The sequence below is a fragment of the Onychostoma macrolepis genome, chromosome 01 (assembly GCF_012432095.1).
Source record: "Onychostoma macrolepis isolate SWU-2019 chromosome 01, ASM1243209v1, whole genome shotgun sequence".
In the NCBI taxonomy this organism is placed as follows: domain Eukaryota; kingdom Metazoa; phylum Chordata; class Actinopteri; order Cypriniformes; family Cyprinidae; genus Onychostoma; species Onychostoma macrolepis.
The window spans coordinates 10,491,530-10,514,429 of record NC_081155.1 but is presented as its reverse complement, the minus strand read 5'-3'; the positions used below and the strand labels follow the sequence as shown (position 1 = coordinate 10,514,429).

Below are 22,900 nucleotides of genomic sequence, written 5' to 3'. Positions count from 1 at the left end.
AGCACACATTCATGAAAATTAACGTCAGAGTGAACGGCCTAAAAAATGTTAGGTGTCAAATAACCATGTAATAAAATGTTACAAAATTGACTGGGTGATTTTATTATTCATATGAAAAATAATAACCTGTTTTGGTCGTATTTACTATTGATTGCCCAGCTCCCCCTGTCAATGATCTAGCACCCCCTCAGCATCTGCATTCAAAATTCTTTGGCACCGCCCCTGGTTTTCTCACAAAGATTTAACAATAGTGAACTCTAAAGCTTGTTATTTGTTTGGATCTGGAGACTTTTGGAGTTGGTCTTGTGCATTTGAGATAGTGTCACACATATCCAGGAAGAGGAAGTGAAACAAAGAGTTATAAAGCTTCATCTCTGAAAGATCCACCCAGACGCTCCTGCAGCCATAATGAGCATCTTTACACAGCTCTTTCTCAACATGTTTCACATGTTCTCTCCATGGGCGGCGCTAGGGAGGGGCTAGCAGGTGCTTTATATATATAAACATTTGACTCATTATGCATGCATAACATGCAAAGCAGTACAATATGACGTGATTTGCAGTTGCACTTTTCGTAATGTCATAGCATTTTATTTTAAGAATGGATCGGTTCCTTAAATGGGATTTTTTATTTTTTTTAATCCATTTAACTATGCACCATGCAAAAACCACAAGTCTGATCACTTAGGCCTGTGCCCGACTAAAGATTCTTCTAGTCAACTAGTCGCGCGTTTATGTTAAATTAAAATAACCTACTAAACCTTCCTTTAATATAGGCTAGTCATACTTGCGTATAATAGCCGATTCCGCGCACAAGTGCGCGCATAAAGCTTGCCGCAAAGCACCTGCAAAATTAATGATTATGAATGCGTCTGGGAAAAAGAAGATATTTATTATTATTTATTACTAAACTAGTGCTTTCTCAGTGTTGGCTGCAAACATGAAGTTGCTGAATGCCGACGATGACTCGCCATCTAATGGACGTGCAATTAATAGAGAAATGCACCTTTTCGTACAGACTACATAATTAAAGAATATTTGTTTTTATTTTAATTGGTCCGTATAATAGTATAGCCTACATTTCAAGCTTTCTATAGGCCTAGATTTATTTCTTGTCTGTGGGCCGGTTCATTGTTGTGACGCGCTGAATTTCACGGAGACTGCATGAGACGGCAGAAAGTGCATCCAAAAATGACGGATCGGCTATGTATTTTAAGTTCTTTCTGCAGGAAAAAAAAAGCAAGGGATTGTGCAGACGCCTCCATGCCTCGATAATACTCCCACACTCATAAACAGTTGACATATGTGCCTGCACAGCACACATTCATGAAAATTAACGTCAGAGTGAACGGCCTAAAAAATGTTAGGTGTCAAATAACCATGTAATAAAATGTTACAAAATTGACTGGGTGATTTTATTATTCATATGAAAAATAATAACCTGTTTTGGTCGTATTTACTATTGATTGCCCAGCTCCCCCTGTCAATGATCTAGCACCCCCTCAGCATCTGCATTCAAAATTCTTTGGCACCGCCCCTGGTTTTCTCACAAAGATTTAACAATAGTGAACTCTAAAGCTTGTTATTTGTTTGGATCTGGAGACTTTTGGAGTTGGTCTTGTGCATTTGAGATAGTGTCACACATATCCAGGAAGAGGAAGACAAATATTTTTGACTGCACATTAAAGTGTGAAAACTATAGGCGTTTGATGCTTTAAGCTGCTAATGGTTTTATCATTTGGGTGTGGACACTGAGACATTGACACTGCAGCACGGTAAGACCATTTTTACAGCATTTAGCATTAGATAAAATAATTCTGTAGATCTGCAACTGATATTTGTGAAAATGTGGTGATGAGTTGATATTAACTCCAGAAGCTCAAAATTTGTTATAGTTTTATAAACATTGTGTGAAGCTCTTTAGACACACAAGGCCTGACCTGAGAAACATCCTCAGCGCACATCAAGCCTTTAATGAGCTGTGAATTAATCAGAAATCATCATGACCTCTGATTATCAAGATAATGTTTGTGATGTTGTATTTAGATGATGCTCATAATGTCATAATTGTTTGTTTTATGATTGCAGAAATCACTATGGTGGTGTCACTCGTAACGTCTCTTCCTCTGATCTTGGTGATCATGACTGCAGGTGAGTCTTCAGTCACTAAACAAACACTTTAACACTCTTGAAAAACTGATTGAGCTCTTCACACTTGTAGCTCTTAAACTGATATGAGTGTTTTGCTCTGAGCTAACATATAGAAATGGTCAAAATGAAGAGATAGTTTATAAGCATTGGTTCTTCAAAACACCTGAAACACCACCTAATTTTCTCATTTCTGTGTTTCAGGGGTTGATGGTCAGCAGTATTGGGCAGTGAATTATGGTCCTTCGTATGTTTGTGCATTAAAGGGATCAATAGTGAAATTATCCTGTGTTTTAAACTATCCACATGATCATGAGCGCAAAACAGCCTTCTGGACCAAAACTGCTGTAACTGATGGAGATCCACCGAACCTGTGTTTAGACCCAGAAAACAGAGGAGCTCAGTGTGACAGTGAATATAAAGACACTTACAGTCTCACTTTGACTGATGTAACAGAAGCTGATAAACACATCTACTACTGCAGATTCTCTACAAACAGAGGAACATGGACAGCGATTCCTGGAGCTCAGCTGGACGTCACAGGTAGAGCTAATGATCTCTCAGAAAATACACCACACACACACACACACACACACACACATACATCAAGCACTTTATCATGTAACTCCATCTGCTGTATGACATTCTTTCTTTTGAATACAAAAAGAGAATTATTAAATAAAACGTTCTGAGTACTCATTCATATAATGACTGTAAAAGGTGACCTTCTTCATTCTTTAAAAAAAGTTGCAAAACTGTAGTAACATGATTCCCAGTCAACATGAGATCACGCGATGATCACAGTGACGTCACACCATTCTCATACGCTGATCCTCACAGTGTGAGTAATATATGAGTTCATTGTGAATTCAAAATGTTGAGCAGGTTGAGAGGAAGCAGCTCAAATATCAGTCGCTGGGGGACATTCTGCTTCCTGTTTCTCAACACTATCACAGAGATATCACAGTGCTCTCACATGATGAGCTCACGAGTGCACGCCCAGCTAACAGATTTCTGTTATAAGAACCTTCTCCAAACATACAACTGACTTCCAGACACAGCCTTAGATGAAATCAACTGAAATAAAAGAAGACATTAAGTCTCTCATGATCTCAGAAGAGAAAGATTAAACAACTCCACAAACAGCATCACCAGCTCCACTCATTACTAACCAGACTGACTTTATTTCTGACGTCTACAAAAGCGCTTATTGAGAATTAGATGTTTTGTTTGATGTTACCGTCAAAGTGATTAGTGTTTGCTTTAGTTGGGCTCTTGACCCTTGATTTCCTAACATTATATTTTTTGGGGGGCTGCTGTAACTGTGTTTGTAAAGCACATTTGTTATGGCAAGGAAAAGCAAAAAGAGACTGCAACCAGGTGACATTGGTTTGTTACTGATGATACCAAAAAGAGACTGTGTTAACAAAATCATCACTTAAATTCAGTATGCAGTCTTTGTGAGACGTTATCAACATAAACTTTTTAATTATAACAGCTTTTTGATTATACAGTGTAGGATCAAGCAGTGTGATGACTTATGAAGGATTTTAAAAGCATTATAATTAAAAAATATTTTGAACTACTGTGTCATTTGAACACAAAGAGAGACATCAAGAATCAGTGTATGAATCTCAACAATGGTGACAATCAAAAGCTTCATGCTGCAATGCATGCTGGGTACCTAGTCAAGTCACCTTTATTTATATAGCGCTTTTACAATACAGATTGTGTCAAAGCACTTAACAGTATCAAATTGGAGGATAGAGTGTCAGTAATGTATAATGATAAGATTAAACACTCAATTTTCAGTTAAAGGCATTTCATTATTGAATTCAGAGATGTCATTGTCTAGCTCAGTTTAGTTTAAATAGTATCTGTGCAATCAAATCGGCGATAATCGCTAGAAATTAAGTGTCCCCAACTGAGCAAGCCAGAGGCGACAGCGGCAAGGAACCAAAACTCCCTCTGAGACATAATGGAGAAAAAAACCTTGGGAGAAACCAGGCTCAGTCGGGGGGCCAGTTCTCCTCTGACCAGACGAAACCCGCAGTTCAAAAGTTTATATTTCTATTTTAATTTTGTTGCAATTTCTAACAATAGTAGTATTATGTAGTTAGGTATTTTATTATATTTTAGTTATTTTGTTATTTTTGGGTGATATATCTGGGGATATATCTCTGGGGTCATCCGGCGTCCTGGTCTCCGCCGACGATCAGGGCCGCAGACATCACCTCCCGGCGCCGACCCACCATCTGATCGGACACGGACCGAGAAACAGACTAGGAAAGAAACAGACAAACATTAGCGCAGATGCCATTCAACTTACGATGTAACGAGTACATCGTGTGTTATGGGGAGTGTTCCCGGTTCCGGTTCATCTAATTAATGCAGCCTAACAATCCTTTAACGGATTTGAATAATAGAAGCGTATTAATGTGTTATGTGTAAGCCAGGCTAAAGAGATGGGTCTTTAATCTAGATTTAAACTGACAGAGTGTGTCTGCCTCCCGAACAGTGTTAGGTAGACTGTTCCAGAGTTTGGGTGCTAAATAGGAAAAGGATCTGCCGCCCGCAGTCGATTTTGATATTCTAGGTATTATCAAACGGCCAGAATTTTGAGAACGCAGCGGACGTGGAGGACTATAATGCGATAAGAGCTCGCTCAAGTACTGAGGAGCTAAACCATTCAGGGCTTTATAAGTAATTAACAAGATTTTAAAATCTATCCGATGCTTGATAGGGAGCCAGTGCAGTGTTGACAGAACCGGGCTAATATGGTCATATTTCCTGGTTCTAGTAAGGACTCTAGCTGCTGCATTTTGGACCAACTGTAGTTTGTTGATCAAGCGTGCAGAACAACCACCCAATAAAGCATTACAATAGTCTAACCTTGAGGTCATAAACGCATGAATTAACATTTCTGCATTTGACGTTGAGAGCATTGGTCGCAATTTAGATATGCTTTTGAGATGAAAAAATGCAGTTTTACAGATGCTAGAAACATGGCTTTCAAATGACAGATTGCTATCGAACAGCACACCTAGGTTCCTGACTGATGAAGAAGAATTGACAGAGCAGCCGTCAAGTGTTAGATAATGTTCTAGGTTACATGTGGGGTTTTTAGGTCCGATAATTAACACCTCTGTTTTTTCAGAATTTAGCAGTAAAAAATTACTCGTCATCCAGTTTTTTATATCGACTATGCATTCCGTTAGTTTCTCAATTTGGTGTGTTTCACCGGGCCGCGAAGAAATATAGAGCTGAGTATCATCAGCATAACAGTGAAAGCTAACACCATGTCTCCTGATAATATCTCCCAAGGGTAACATATAGAGCGTGAAAAGTAACGGCCCTAGTACTGAGCCTTGAGGTACTCCATACTGCACTTGTGATCGATATGATACCTCTTCATTCACTGCTACGAACTGATGGCGGTCAGATAAGTACGATTTGAACCATGCTAAGGCACTTCCACTAATGCCAACAAAGTTTTGTAGTCTATTCAAAAGAATGTTGTGGTCGATAGTGTCGAACGCAGCGCTAAGATCCAGTAGAACTAATAAAGAGATACAACCACAATCAGATGATAGAAGCAGGTCATTTGTAACTCTAATGAGAGCAGTCTCAGTACTATGATACGATCTAAATCCTGACTGGAATTCCTCACAGATATCATTTTTCTCTAGGAAGGAATATAATTGTGAGGATACTACCTTTTCTAGTATCTTTGACAGAAAAGGGAGATTTGAGATCGGTCTGTAATTAACTAGATCTTTGGGGTCAAGTTGTGGTTTTTTAATGAGAGGCTTAATAACAGCCAATTTGAAGGTTTTGGGGACATATCCTAATGACAATGATGAATTAATAATAGCCAAAAGAGGATCTATGACTTCTGGAAGCAGCTCTTTTAGTAGTTTAGATGGAATCGGGTCTAACATACATGATGTTGGTTTAGATGATTTAACAAGTTTATACAATTCTTCCTCTCCTACAGTAGAGAATGAGTGGAATTGTTCCTCAGGGGATCTATAGTGCGCTATCTGATGCGATACTGTAGCTGACGGCTGCAGGGATACAATTTTATCTCTGATAGTATCGATCTTGGAAGTGAAGTAGTTCATAAAGTCATTACTGCTATGCTCTTGGGAAATGCCAACACCTGTTGATGCTTGATTTTTCGTTAATTTAGTTACTGTATTGAATAAATATCGGGGGTTATGTTTGTTTTCTTCTAGAAGAGACGAAAAGTAATCAGATCTAGCAGTTTTTAATGCTTTTCTGTAGGATAGGGTACTTTCCCGCCAAGCTAAACGAAATACCTCTAATTTAGTTTTCCTCAAGCTGCGCTCCATTTTCCGGGCTGCTCTCTTTAGGGCGCGAGTGTGCTCATTATACCACGGTGTTGGACTCTTATCCTTAATCTTCCTTAAGCGTAAAGGAGCAACCGCATCTAAAGTGCTAGAAAAGAGAGAGTCCATAGTTCCTGTTACATCATCAAGTTGTTCTGAGCTATTGGATATACTGAGGAACTGAGATAAGTCAGGAAGATTATTTATAAAGCAGTCTTTTGTGGTAGAGGTAATGGTTCTACCATATTTGTAACAAGAAGTTGGCTTTACAGCTTTAGCTATATGGAATATACAGGAGACTAGATAATGATCTGAGATATCATCGCTCTGCTGCAAAATTTCAACGCCACTGACATCAATTCCATGTGACAGTATTAAATCTAGAGTATGATTTCGACAATGAGTAGGTCCTGACACGTGTTGTTTAACACCAATTGAGTTTAGAATGTCTATAAATGCTGATCCCAACGAATCTCTGTCATTATCAACATGGATATTAAAATCACCAACGATTAGGACTTTATCTGCAGTCAGCACTAACTCCGATAGAAGATCAGAAAATTCTTTAATAAAGTCTGTATGGTGCCCTGGTGGCCTGTATACAGTAGCCAGTACAAACATCACAGGATTTATCATTAACACTTGTTTCTTTGGATAACGTTATATGAAGCACCATTACTTGAACGAATTATACTTGAAACCCAACCTCTGAGAGATACTGAAAATATTTCTATAAATTGTAGCAACACCTCCCCTTTACCTTTTGGACGCGGTTCATGTTTGTAACAGTAATCTTGGGGTGTAGACTCGTTTAAAGTAATGTAATCATCTTGTTTTAGCCAGGTTTCTGTCAGACAAAGCACATCTAGTTTATGGTCAGTGAACATATCATTTACAAAAAGTGGTTTTGAAGAAAGGGATCTAATATTTAATAAGCCAAGCTTTATCGTGTGTTTATCTGTATTATATCGTTTTTTTATTTGTTGAACATCAATTAAATTGTTACTATTACTTTGGTTTGGATGTTTTCTGTATTTTCTAGTTCGGGGAACAGACACAGTCTCTATAGAGTGATATCTAGGTGAAAAAGTTTCTATGTGCTGAGAGTTAACTGACTTTGGTGACGTGAGGCGGCTAGCAGACGGACGGTTTAGCCAGTCTGTCTGCTTCCTGACCTGGGCTCCAGTTAGTCAAGTACAAACTCTAAGACTATGTGCCATATTTCTAGAGAGAAGAGCGGCACCACCCCAGGAGGGATGAACACCATCTCTTTTCAACAGGTCAGGTCTGCCCCAAAAATTCTTCCAATTGTCTATAAAGCCTATGTTATTTTGCGGGCACCACTTAGACATCCAGCCATTAAGTGACGACAGTCTGCTATGAATCTCATCACCCCGGTAAGCAGGGAGCGGACCAGAGCATATTACAGTGTCTGACATCGTACTTGCAAGTTCACACACCTCTTTAACATTATTTTTGGTGATCTCCGACTGGCGAAGTCGAACATCATTAGCGCCGACGTGGATAACAATCTTACTGAATTTACGTTTAGCATTAGTCAGCACTTTTAAATTTGCCAAGATGTCAGGCGCTCTGGCTCCGGGTAAACAATGGACTATGGTGGCTGGTGACTCTATTTTCACGTTCCGTACAATAGAATCGCCAATAACTAGAGCACTTTCATCAGGTTTCTCAGTGGGTGCTTCACCGAGTGGGGAGAACCTGTTTGATGTTCTGATCGGAACGGAAGAGTGGTGTTTTGACCCGCGACTATGCCGCCTCACTGTCACCCAGTTGCCCTGCTGCACGGGCTCAACCGAAACCGAACAATGTACAGGACTCCTTGAGCTAGTCGCATCCAAAGCAGTATCTACAGCCCTCACATTCTTACTTAGTAAGAATGTTACTTAGTATTCTTACTTACTTAGTAAGAATCTAGTCTCTGTGCAGTGAGTGCACTTTGACCTCACATTAGTATGAGCACACAGTGAGGGCGCTGTGAGGTTACACTTTTAGCTCACTGTTACCTCACATTGTGACCTCATCACGAGTATCCTGTGAGATCATGGTGACATCACTGTGAGATCAAATTGTTGACTGGGTTTTTGACTTACGTTCCCAAGTGTTCTGAAGGTGTGTGAAAGGGTTCATCAAGAAACAAAGTAGCAAACTTAAATGTAATTTGTCATTTAACAAAAATCTTGACCAGTTCTTGTCATTGCATACATTGTTATAACACATTTGAACATATACAATTTCATATTAGTACAATTCAAATAACATATAATGTAAAATAACTTTATAACACATTACTTTTTTTCACACTGGACTATAATTTAGAAATCTTTTAATACAGGATTTCCCAAATGGGGGGTTTTCTTATTATACATTTAAGTTTTCACTTTTACATTACATTTGAATAAACCTGTAACATTTCTTTACTTTGAAAAAAAAAAAAAAGTCAAATCGTAATGGAAATAACGTCTACATACACTGGTAGACATTCAGTGTGACAGGTGTCCTTTTAATGTGACAGGTGTGCTTGGTGAGCCTTGCACAAATCATCAATTCTGGGGGCAGTCTTTGACAGGCACACCCTCATCTCATCTTTGACATCAAGCCTTGCTCTTTGCTTTGTTTTAATGGAGCCCAGGGCTGAAAACCCACTCTCACACAAGTATGTAGTTGCAAAAGGCAAGAGTATCTTTAGTGCCTTTTGTGTGAGCTCTGGATATGTTGACAAAACAACAGGGCTCAACCAAAACGATGTTATATCACGTCCACAATTCTGACGCAGAAAACTGTGATTGCTGAGATCAAAACATTGCTGTTACTCCATTTCTCACCCGTTCTATCCAGCGTCGAACCTTCTCTGTAAATCTGTTGATTTTGTCGGACAGGTCCAGGATGTTTGTATGGGGACCCTGCATACTAGTGTTAAGCTTATTCAGTTCATCAAACACATCTGCCAAGTATTTAAGTTTTGCGTTCCATGCAGGGTCCTTGAAGTGTGTGGCCAAGTTCGAATTCTGATCGGATAAAAACTGAGCGATCTCATTGCGCAGCTCAAAAACTCGCCGCAAAACGGATCCGCGAGACAGCCAGTGGACCTCTGAGTGTAAAAGAAGTCCATGGTGATCAGCGCCATTTCAGAGCAGAGTGCTGAGAAAATACGAACATTTAATGGTCGTGTCTTAATGAAGTTGACAATTATAACAACAGAAATAAGCACTTCATTCAGATCTGGGCACAGTTCTTTTGATGCGAGTGCTTCTTTGTGTAAAACACAACGTGTTGCCACAATATTGGGTGACACCTGCTTAACTCTTGCAATGAATCTCTTCCTTGAGTCCGTCATTGCTTTAGCTCCGTCGGTGCATATGCCGATGCAGTTCTCCCAACTAAGTCCTTTTGATGTCATGAATCGACTGATTACGTCTAAAATCTCAGCTCCTGTTGTTCTTTCTGGCAGGATAAAGCACCCCAAAACATCTTCACAGACACAGCGAATAAAAACCAGCAGTTGGGCTTGACTTGCCACATCTACAGACTCACCAATTTGCAGCGCATACGGAGTTCCATTTTTAAATCTATCAATTAGCTGCGCTTCAGTGTCATCTGCCATTTCTCAAATTCTCCTAGAAACAGTGTTATCGGAGAGTGGTATTTTTTAAACTTTTTTAGCTTGCTCTGGTCCGAACATAATTTCGCATATATCAACTGCGGCAGGAATAATCGGAGACTCCGCAGTTGTATGGGCCTTTTTGCATTTGGCAATGCGCTGTGATACCACATAAGAAGCCTTCAGGGCATTCTCGGCCACAGTGGCTGTTTTAATTATCAGCTTCTGCTGTTGTTTTAAACTGTCCAGCTTTGTCTGGAAAAATTCAGCTGGTTTTGTCGACAAGTTTGCATGTTTTGTTTCCAAATGTCTTCTCAAAAAAGCTGGTTTCATACATTCATTTGCCAGTTTCTCCATACATTTAACACACATGTGAGAGGGCTTGCCATTAGCACCGTCTATGGATGCAAGTCTGAATTTGATGTAGTCCTCATTACTTACAGTGATTTTCTTGCTTTGGTACTTTTTTGTGCTGGACAAAAACCAACCTGTCCATTTTGCGTGACTTCACAGTTTTCTGATATCGTGTCCGTTGTCAAGACGTCGGTCATGACACAAATTAAACAAATAATATATATGTTTGTTAGTTGTATTTAGATTTTTTATTTTAATATTACGTAGCCTATTATTTTTATTTTTATTTTTTTAAATAAATATATTTTAATTATCTGCTTGTCATCAACTCATGAACCCCCTGTAATTCCCTCGCGAACCCCAGTTTGGGAAACCCTGGGGTAGGGTTAGGGTTAGGGTTAGGGTGTGGTTAGGTGTCTAGCTCCACCCATTACCTCCAGCAAGAAGGAGATAGAGCTCCAGCTCCTCCCATCTGGCTCTGCAGCGAGCACCCTCTCCTTTAAACTGATGAATCAGTGAGTTGTTGTTGTTGTTGTTGTTGTCAGATCTGCAGGTGGAGACACAGCAGAGTGTGAAAGAGAGAGATTCAGTCACTCTGAGATGTAAAAGCAGCTGCTCTCTGCCTCAACAAACAACATTCATCTGGTACAGAAACACACAGAGAGTAACTCCAGGAATCATCTCAGAGAATCAGCTTCAGCTGCGGTCAGTCAGTCGTCATGATTCAGGAAACTATCAGTGTGCTGTTTCCGGATATCAACATCTGATCTCTCCACCTGTTAATCTCAAAGTAGGATGTGAGTACAAATTCATTCATTAACATTAGTTAAATATTTCACTATTTTTTTTTTTTTTTTTTTGACTGAATTTGTGAGTCTAGACACCAACTAAAATCTTTGCTAGTGTAAAAGGTGCATACAGTGGCCGGAGCTCAACTTGCTGCAAATGAAAAAACACCTGCAAATAATAATAATAATAAAAAATAAAAAAACCTGAAAATTAAGAAACCATCTTCATCAATTTGACAACACACATGCTGCAAATACACACATTGCGATCAAAACACGCTGCAAACTCACAACACAAACAAACAAAAACACAAACATGCTGCAAATACACACAGGCCACATGGGAAATTTTTAAGACATATTAGACTCGGATGATCAATTTTAAAACATTTAAAAAGCAAGTCACATAAAGATTGCTTTCAGTTTATGATGTTAATACTGTCTCCAACCAGGAGAGGTCGCTATCCGCTCATTAATTTCAGCGTAGTAGGACGTGCACTCTAATGTAAACATTCACTAACATTAGCAAATTATAAATGAAAAACTGACTATGAAAACAGTATTTTCCAGTCAAGATGGTAAACAGATTATTTTTTTTACCAAGTTCAAGGGGATACTCGTACGTTTGGAAATCTGTATTTTATTTAAATCGCCATCACACCACTGCTCACAAACAACGGGGACGCCAGAGTTGCGCTTGCCTCAAATTTCAAAGGTAAAATTCATAATCAACAAAACTTTTTTGCCAAATGCATCACAGAAATGTTTGCACTGAACTGTAGGGAGTTCCTGTTTTTAGGGTTTCCGCGGGTCCTTAAAACGTCTTCAATTCAATTGTTTACATTTAAGGCCATGACAACTCTTAAATGGTACAAAAAGTCTCAATTTTAAGAGGTCTTAAATTTGGGTACGGAGACAAGAATTGCCATATGGATTAATATGAGGGTTAAACTTCAAAAGGCTAAGATTTCACTGAAAATCTGAAAACTGAATAAACCAACTCATTCCTTTCAAGTCACAAACGAGTCTCGAGTCAAATCTCAAGTCCTCAAAGAGTTCAAGTTAATGAGATAATTAAGTGACTAATTAAATGATGATTGTGCATTAGTGTTGAACACCTGCTGTTATTGAGGATTACAGAAGATCAGGGGCACCTTCAAGCTCAGACTGGTGCCCAATGTTTTGCTACTGTTTCCGGGTTTAACGACATGTTTCCTGGAAACGGTGTGCAACGGGGTTTGAGATACCTTTTCTCTTGTTTGGCGGGTGTGTCAAAAATGTCAGTCCAATCAGCAGCAACATGCACATAAACCACGCGGTATTAAAGGTCCCATGACATGCTGCTTTTTGGATGCTTTTATATAGGCCTAAGTAGGCGTGAGACGATAACCGGTTTCAAGGTATACCGCGGTTTGGAAAATTCGCGGTTTCAAAACCACTAAAATTTTCCGTTACACCGTTCCTGCGGTATGCACAGTTTTTCACGTGTTGTCAAAGACTGAAAGTGCAGTACTCAGTTGTGAGCAGTGAAGAGCGTAATGAGTCACACGACCCCTCCTCCTCTGGCTGGTGCGAGCGGTCAGTGAGAGTCACTTGTGTGTAGGATGATGGCTGAAGGAACTTTTTCCCCCGTCCAAAAAGACGAAGTCTGCTGTATGGGAATTTTTCGGGTGACGTAGACTAACCATGTTCCGTACACAACGATGTTCCGTACAGATGACGTTTTGGCGCCGATCGCTAAATAAATACTTCACGATATGTGTCTTCTTTATTCCTCTCTCTTTCACCCTCGATCAAGACAGAGACCCATTCGCCGGTTGTTTCAGTGTTGAAATAAATTCTATTTGGCTTGCTACCGAGACAGATAACATGGCTAATTAACTAGCTAACTTCAGCTAGTTTCCTCCCTCACGTTACCTCACAGAGCAGGGAATAGCAGACCAAAGTACTACGTTTCTGCGATTTAGTACAATAATTAAATTTAGCTGGTATCACGTCTATAATTTTAAGCCTCCTGCCATTGTTTACATCTGTTCAAAATCACGTCATTTAAAAAAACAAACAAACTACTAGCTCAGGTGTCTTTGCCACTGTTTGAGTGTTATACCGGAGAGAGACCCTGTGTGTGTGTGTGTGTGTGTGTGTGTGTGTGACACACTCGCGCTCTCCTTATGTGTATGTGCACACATCTTTGTACCTCACCGCTCATAACTTGGACTGAAAGATGAATGTGTAGAAAGTGAGCATGTCTCCAAAAACCTTGTTGAGCTGCAGGTTTAATGACTGCATTGTTTTTATTTTTTACAGAAATTATGTTTTGATTTATCTTTTTGATTATTGAGTTGTAGGTTTAGGTTAAGTGACTGCATTTTTTTTTTTTTTCACAGATAATAATTTATGTTCTGATTATTGTTGAGCTGCAGGTTTAGGCTCACTTAAGTGACTTAAATGACACAACACCGACCAAGTCTATGCTCCTCTGATTATATAATGGTAAATATTACAATATCATAGCATAACAACAGTGATCAACAATAATGATAAGCCTAATACTCACAATAAAAATAATAAGGTCATATAGATCATAACACAGTCTCGGAGGTAAGAAGTGGATTATCTTTCACCTGAAATGTTTGTCTTTTCATCCTGAAATGCGAGGCAAATGTTGGATCACAATAATTAGGAACCACAGTTTCCACAAATCCCTTCACTCGATTGGGATGTTCTCTTTTATTCTGGACGGCAAGGGCAGTGACTGTAACATCGAGTGTATTTTTCAGTATTAAACACGTATTTATACAGATTTCATCAGGCTCCAAAAATTCTTCAAAAAGAACACAAAAATGGCCTTCTCAGCTGCCATAGTTGCAGCACTTGCGTCATCAGAACATGGTGTTCAACGCACCACCGTTTCCGTTTAATAAACGTTTTGCACCGTTTTGTCGGGGCTGAACGCAGCCCAGATGTTGATGTTTTATTGGTTAATATGATGCCACCATCATGGAGATCAGTGTTTGCTTTATTTGGGCTCTTGACCCTTTTAGTAGCGCAAAGTGATTTGCTACTGAACAATTGCAATATTGTTTCACAACAAATATTTTTACACTGCTGAATTAAAAGCTTGAGGTAACAGATTAGCTTACACTTGCTGCTTTCAAATTCTTTGAATGAAAATCATGAAGGTGTCTCTCTTTGGTTTATTGACTGACATTCAGCTATTACTGAACTACAAAAAAAGTCCTATTAAATAAATGCCACTGTAATGCTTAAATATTGGGAAAAAAGAAATGCATGAGCTCAAGCTTTTAGACATGAACACTTATCAAAGGATCCTCAACAGTGGTGACAGTATTCATGTTGCAGTGCATGATGGGAGTTGTTTTTACTATGGTGTTACCCAGCATGCATTGCAGCATGGAGCATTTTGTTGATTGTCACATAGTACAAATAGTACAAGAGCTCAAATATTTACATGCATTATATACAGTAGATTTAATAATTCATTACAACTATTAGAGCAATACTTTCCTTGCATACTGTAGTTTCACGGGGTTGATTATTCAAAAACTACAAATATAAATAATAAAAAAGTTATTTTGGATACAATCAGGCCAGCTCATGATTACTATCTCATCACATAAAAACAGTTAATAGCTGCTCACTGTACAACACCACACACATTCCTACAGAGAGAGATCTAACACAAGAGCCAAGGGTCAAGAGCCCAACTAAAGCAAACTGATCTCCGTGATGGTGGCATCATTTTAACCAATAAAACATCAACATCTGATCCTCTGTAATTCTCAATAACAGCAGGTGTTCATCACTAATGCACAATCATCATTTAATTAGTCACTTAATTATCTCATTAACTAGAGGACTTGCTTGTGACTTGAAAGGACTGACTTGGCTCCTCCTCTGGTGAAATCAGCTGCTGAGTTCATGGGTGCAATAAACATATGGCAGGAATTTTACTTTCTGACCCCTGGACTTTACACCTCTGGTACAAACTGATTCATTAATATTAGTGAATTATTTCTCTTGAATAGAGTTCGTAAAGTTAGGCATCAGCTGAAATCAAGAAGAAAATGAAAGATTCATGTGTTTGAAAGCCTAATTATCTTTCTCATTTCTGTGTTTTGTGTTTCAGGGGATGTTGGCCAGCAGGATTGGGGAGTGAGTTACAGCCCTTCATATATTTGTGCATTAAAGGGATCAACAGTGAAACTGTCCTGTACTGTAAAATATCCTCATAATCATCAGCTCACATCAGTCTTCTGGACCAAACCTGCTGTAGCTGTTACAGAAACCCCTGACCTGTGTTCAGACCCAGTAAACAGAGGAAGAGTTCAGTGTGTCCGTGAATATAAAGACACTTGCAGTATCACTTTGACTGATGTAACAGAAGCTGATAAACACATCTACTACTGCAGATTCACTACCGACACTGAGGGTGGAAAATGGACGGGGAGTCCTGGAGCTCAGCTGGACGTCACAGGTATAGTGAACTCTCAGAAATACACCACAGACACACAAACACACATTATGTCTCCTGTTATTCCAGGAGCTCAAACAGTAGAGCACAGCACTAGTAATGCCAAAGTCATGGGTTCAGTTCCCAGGAAATACATGTACTGATGCAATGCTTAGTCACTTTGGATAAAAGCAAATGCATAAATGTTTCATTCTTTACTAGTTTCATCCTCTTAAAGTTTTAATTAATTTCAATCTGATTGTGAATCAGTGAGTTGTTGTTGTTCTGTCAGATCTGCAGGTGGAGACACAGCAGAGTGTGAAAGAGAGAGATTCAGTCACTCTGAGATGTAAAAGCAGCTGCTCTCTGCCTCAACAAACAACATTCATCTGGTACAGAAACGCACAGAGAGTAACTCCAGGAATCATCTCAGAGAATCAGCTTCAGCTGCGGTCAGTCAGTCGTCATGATTCAGGAAACTATCAGTGTGCTGTTTCCGGATATCAACATCTGATCTCTCCACCTGTTTATCTTAATGTTGAATGTGAGTACAAACTGATTCATTAACATTAGTGAATTATTTCAGTGATTATTGTGATTCAATTTCTCAGAATTTGTTTCAGGCTGCATGATACTTTTGTTTAGAAGACAGGATTTATTTTTAATAATGTAATGAACCCTGCCCAAAACACAATAGAAAATGTAATGAATTTAATGGTTATAATGGGAATTGTATTGGTTTTAATGGAAACTATAATGGTGGGATGTTAAATCCTATTGGAAAAATGCCCAAAACACACTACAAAAAGGAATTTTGTAATGGTTTTACTGGAAAACGCTAATGGTTTATAATGGTATTTTAATGGAAACCATTGGAATTTCAGTGATGGTTTCTATTGGGCTTCTATTGTTTTTTTTTAGCAGGGCTATGATCCATGGGTTGATAAATCAGTAAATATAATACTGTTTTATTTATTGTGCACCAGTTCAGATGTAGATTTTCATCTTCGGATCTCATCACAGAAATTAAGGCCCTGTTTACACTAGTGCGTTTTCGTTTTAAAACACATAACTTTTGCTACGGATACGTCTATCGTTTACACTACTCTGGCGTTTTCAAGGTCGAAAACGGAGACTTTTGAAAACGCTGCAGACCCGTTTTAGTTTGAAAACTCTGGGGTAGCGTTTCAGCGTAAACGGACCAAAACTGAGACTTTTGGAAACGATGGCGTGACTGCCCACATTCTCTCTGCGTATCCTTGACGACCGTGTAAACAGTAACAGAACGCTCTGTATTGTACCCATAGAGACCAAGCACACAGATGCGTCCGCGATCTAAATAATAGGGATCTACCTATACATATCTATGGTTGTACCTGCATGAATGGTCACGTGACATGCGTTTTCGGTTGTGTAGTGTAAACGGAGATCGTTTCTGAAACGCAGCGGAAACGGTAGTGTAAACGCTGATCGTTTTCATTCTAAAACGAAAACGCACTATAGTGTAAACGGGGCCAAAATCTCTTGATTTCTACTTAGATACACTTCAGTAACTGTCAATAATGCTAATGGAAAGTCATGGCTTAAATAAAATAATTATGTTCATATTTTAAATATATTTAATTTAGATCCTCCACAGAGCGTCTCTGTGTCCATCAGTGCGTCTGGTGAAATAGTGGAGGGAGATTCAGTGACTCTGAGCTGCAGCAGTGACTCAAACCCTCCTGCTCTGATCTTCAGCTGGTTTAAGGAGGATCAAACCTCAGCTGTTGGATCTGGACAGAGTTTCATCATCTCCAGCTTTAACTCCAGTCACAGTGGACGCTACTATTGTGAGGCTCAGAATCAACATGGATCTCAGAGATCAGCGTCTGTTTCAGTCTCTGTTAAAGGTATTCTGTATAAACAGACTCTTTGAGTTTCATCTGTCTCTGGTGTGAAATGATCTTCATGAACATGTTGTTTCAGGGGCTCAGAGAGCTGCTCTGCACACAGTTACTGGGATTGTGACGGGATGTGGAGGATTGATCTTCATCATCATTGTGTTTATTAAGTAAGCTCCTACATTTCACAAGTTAACACAAATGCAGGATTTGTTAAACTTATCGCAAATTATTAAATATTACTTGCAATATATTACTGTTCAGTACTTTGTAACAAACATTTTTTTTTTTCCAGGAAAAAGAGGAGAGATGGTGGCGCTAAAGTTGTCAGACAAAATCAGGCAAGTTTGAAAATACATACCTGAATCTACAAAAACAGCAGGATCATGATATATATTTTATATTTGACATGATGTTTCAGTTTGATCTTTTAATATCTGTGATTATGTTATTTTATAAAACAGCAGGATGATCGTGTTGGCAGATCAGCAGAAACGGCTTCGACCAATGACGTTCCAGTGTATTCACTAGTATCAGCCAATCAGGGGGATGATCTGTATGCCAACATTAAAGCGAAGAAGCCCAAACGCTCTGGGAGAAAACAAACAGAAAAAGACTCTGGAGATGTTGAAGACATTCAGTATGCCAGTGTCCATCAGTTCAAGAAGAAAGACATGAACAAGACTGAAGAGACCATTGAGATGCAGCATCCGTCTGATGCCAACAGGTGAGAAATTATTCATCTGAACCCAAATGAAACATATTCAAGGCTTAATCAGACCTCTTGTTTTGTGTTGTAGAAATGATGGATTGTCACCTTCTGGTGGCACATTAACATATTCCTTTCCTTTCTCCCCAGATCTGAGGATGTGATCTACAGCTCAGTCAAATGAAGAACATGTGGTCAAGCGTGAATATCACACACACTGCCTTCACTCTACACTCACACATGAACACCCCTCAGACCTGTAATAGTCAAAGGCCTTTTAGCTCTCGCTTTGTACAGTCAATGTAGAACAAATGTTTTCTTTTGTGTGCTCATACTGTGTGATTTTTTTTTTTTTGCTAAATACATTAAATTTTAACATTGTCAGAAAGTCTCCATTTTGACATCATTGTTATGACAATTTAGCACATTTTACATTTAACTGCTGCTCTGGTCTATTTGCCTATAAATAGCCTAACCAAGTTCTAATAATTTCCAGCTACCTGCTTATAAGACATATTTTTTTCAGATATCTATTATTATTTTGTTATTGGGACACACACGTTTATGGCCATCACCTGTAACCATAATTTTAAAGGCAGGGTAAGCAATTTTTCAAAAACTGAGTTGGGGCTGAGTACCAAAACAAACTTGTAGCCAATCAGCAGTAAGGGGTGTGTCTACTCATGATATGGAGGACAGAACGTTCAGTGAACAGCCGAGCCAAGCGACAGAAAGATAGAGATGGCGGATAAAATACAAAAGAGGAAAACGTCTTCGGAACGATAAGGCAAGAAGTAGGTCCCGTGTAAATATCGGATCAGCTTTCCAGCGCTGGAGAGAACTCAAGGAGCGGAAGGCACTTGGTTAAAGTTGGTTTTATATTCGCACATTCGGACTTCTGCATTCAGTTACTTTGTTAACCACACTACATTGGACATTAAGCAGACATTCTCAAGTAAGTATGACATTAAAACAATATTTGCCCATTTTGATCGATTGTGAAAAAAAATGTAGTAGGTTGACAATGATGTCGCTGATTAGAATTTGCAAAAAAATAACTTTATTGTACATATAATTAGAAAGCCATTGAATGCGGAAATGTGTGAGTGTTTTGAATGTGCGAATATAAAACCAACTTTACCCAAGTGTGGAAGGCCTGCGATCGGACGCAGAGGTTGCTTTGTTTCTTCTCGATAGGTGAGAAACACACCGGACGTGCCGTAACCGCTAAAGCCTGCCTACAGTAGACGCGTATCAGTCGAGAATGTAGTTGTTTAAAACTCAAATCTGCGGTTTATGTATAAAAACAGCGCCTATTTGAAAATGTGCGTCGCCGATTTCGGAGACGTGAGCTCCACGCGATCACCGGGCGCTCAGTGCTCATGTATCCCGAAGGAAGGAGCATAACCTCGGCTAGTCCTTCTGACATTTGCCGCTGGCTCTGATGTCTCTGTAGTGGTTAAACAAGATATAATTCGTTTTGGGTAAATCTAAAAGGTAATCTTTGGTCTTTATTCTATTGTTCTATTATGTTAAAATGGTGCTTGATATTTCGTCTGTAAATACAGTGAGGAAGATTGCAGCAGCCAAGGCGAGCTGAGTTAACGTAGCCGAAGTGATCGTGATTTGCTAAATAGTCTTGAATGTGTAGCAGAGTGGCGTTGCACAACAGAAACACTAGAGAGATGACTACGCCACCCTGGGACTTGCACCCAGGGAAATATTACGCACCCTCAGGTGCTACAAGGAAACAGGTTCAAGTCTACCAAATAAACGAGCAAGAGACGTGGGTACAAAAGTATAAATTGTTTTATTGAATCTATTAAATTTGGTTAAGGAAAAAAAAAAAAAAAACCACATGAGTAACAACAAACTCAAAATGATACTGCTTACTCCAAAATACACAAACTCCACAAAGGATATACAGGGCTGTGACCAACTGGTATCAACTCCTAAAGAAGCATACATTTCAGTTACCACACTATCAGTGCACACACACACACACTCACTCACACAATACCCAGTGAGATTACTGTTGGTGATCGACACGGCACAACACCGCACACGATGACAAGACAGCACCACCACCGCACAAGTGTGGAAAATCTGCCTCCTCCTTTATTTTGTTGGACACACAGCACCTGCAGTCAAAAACAAAAATCAACCAAACACAATGAAATACACAGGTCAAAAGAAAAGAAACAATCAGATAATAAAATGAATGAGGTCACCAGGCATTAGGCCTATAACATACAGAGGCCGATGGGGCCTTATATAAACAGATGTATAAAGCCAAGATGAACCATCCAACAGAAAGAACACAAACTACTAATACATAAAAGCAAAATTAAACTAATACAAAATAAACAAATCAACAAGGAACAAGACAGCAGCATATTTCTGGGTACTGATGTTCAACTAAACACACGCACTGTAGCAGGAACCCTCCAACACATTACCAAACAGAAAAGACAACACATCATTAAATAGAAGTAATTCGAATGAGAAACCTGACACCCTCAACCATGTTTTCGTTTCTACATACCGGACACTGCAGCAGTCAGTCACGTCAGATTAACGAAGCCGGTGTGAGCGCTGAAGAGTATTAAAATTAACAGAACCAGACAAACTGGAAACTGCAGCCAACCGCCACACCAAAGCAGAGCCAGCACCGATGCAAAACAGCGTAGAAGCAAAGGGCTGACAGCAGCGGGAGTACATTTACATTTAATCATTTAGCAGATGCTTTTATCCAAAGCGACGTACAATATGAGAACAATAGACGCAATGAGACCATCAAGAGTGCAGCAGTATACAAGTGCCATGACAAGATTCAGTTAGCCCAGCACAGTACACGTAGCTAGGGTTTTTTTTTTTTTTAAATAGATAGAATAGGTAAGTGTTAGTATTAGTTGGTCAAGTGCTGGCGAAAAAGATGCGTCTTTAGATGTTTCTTGAAAATGGATAAAGATTCAGCTCTTCGAATTGTGATTGGGAGGTCATTCCACCAGCTGGGCACAGTCCAGGAAAAGGTCCGTGAGAGGGATTTGGTACCTCTTTGTGATGGCACCACAAGGCATCGTTCACTTGCAGAACGCAAGCTTCTGGAGGGTGCATAAGTTTGAACTAGTGAGTTTAGATATATTGGTGCAGTCCTAGTTGTTGTCTTGTAGGCAAACATCAGTACCTTGAATTTGATGCGAGTGGCTATTGGTAGCCAGTGTAACGTGATGAAGAGAGGGGTAACGTGAGCTTTCTTTGGTTCATTAAAGACCACTCTGGCTGCTGCATTCTGGATCAGTTGCAGAGGCTTGATAGTACATGTGGGAAGGCCCGCCAAGAGAGCATTACAATAGTCCAGTCTGGAGAGAACAAGAGCTTGGACGAGGAGTTGTGCGGCATGCTTGGACAGGAAGGGTCTAATCTTCCTAATGTTGTATAAGGCGAATCTGCAGGAAAGGGCCGTTGTAGCAATATGGTCTGTGAAGCTTAACTGATCATCGATCACAACTCCAAGGTTCCTGGCCGTCCTGGAAGGAGTTATGGTTGACGAACCCAGCTGTATAGAGAAGTTGTGGTGAAGTGATGGATTGGTGGAGACCACGAGCAGTTCTGCAAGGTTGAGCTGAAGGTGATGGTCTTTCATCCATTCAGAGATGTCACTCAGACAGGCTGCAATGCGGGCAGCTACCGTCGGATCATCTGGTTGGAATGAGAAGTAGAGTTGAGTGTCATCAGCATAGCAGTGATAAGAAAAGCCATGCTTCTGAATGACCGATCCGAATGACGACATGTAGATGGAGAAGAGAAGTGGCCCAAGCACTATGCCTTGAGGAACCCCAGTAGCAAGAATTTGTGACTTTGAAACCTCACCCCTCCAAGACACCCTGAAGGACCTATCTGAGAGTTAAGATTCGAACCACAGGAGCGCGGTTCCGGAGATGCCCATCCTTCTGAGAGTGGACAGGAGGATCTGATGGTTAACGGTGTCAAAAGCAGCAGACAGCTCCAGTAAGAGGAGTACAGAGTATTTGGAAGCCGATCTTGCCAGTCTCAGGGCCTCAGTAACCGAGAGTAGAGCAGTCTCAGTAGAGTGGCCGCTTCTGAAACCAGATTGGTAGTTGTCCAGAAGATTGTTCTACGCAAGAAACAAAGAGAGTTGGTTGAACACAACTCGCTCAAGAGTCTTTACAGACCTGTATCCCTTCTTCCATTCATTGCAGTGTTCTAAAAGTGCTGGATTTAGAGAGGGTTTTTTAAGCAGTGGGGTTACCCGAGCCTGCTTAAATGCTGTTGGAAATGTACCAGTGTGAAGAGAGGTGTTGATAATGTGAGTAAGCGCAGGTATGACCGAAGAAGAAATGGCCTGAAGGAGGTGAGTGGGGATAGGATCTAGCGGACAAGTAGTGGGATGATTGGAAAGGATGAGTTTTGAAACTTCCGTCTCCGGGAGAGGAGAGAAGGAGGTGAGAGAGTGTGTGTTAGTCGGTATGAAGTTATCAGTTTGTGGTGGGAGGAATTGGTCACTGATGGTTCTGGTTTTATTTGTGAAGAAAATTGCAAAGTCATC

General features: G+C 39.8%; 1 protein-coding gene across 1 annotated transcript; it reads left to right on the top strand.

The window, feature by feature from the left end:
- The first annotated feature begins 2,141 nt into the window (after positions 1-2,141).
- On the top strand, positions 2,142-19,252 carry LOC131543585 (B-cell receptor CD22-like). Its single transcript, XM_058781073.1, has 10 exons — positions 2,142-2,151; positions 2,353-2,691; positions 11,022-11,273; positions 15,415-15,762; positions 16,031-16,282; positions 17,367-17,630; positions 17,707-17,791; positions 17,917-17,962; positions 18,086-18,348; positions 18,481-19,252. The coding sequence occupies exons 1-10, from the start codon at positions 2,142-2,144 to the stop codon at positions 18,512-18,514; spliced, it is 1,893 nt and encodes a 630-aa protein (XP_058637056.1). The 3' UTR covers positions 18,515-19,252.
- The last annotated feature ends 3,648 nt before the right edge of the window (positions 19,253-22,900 follow it).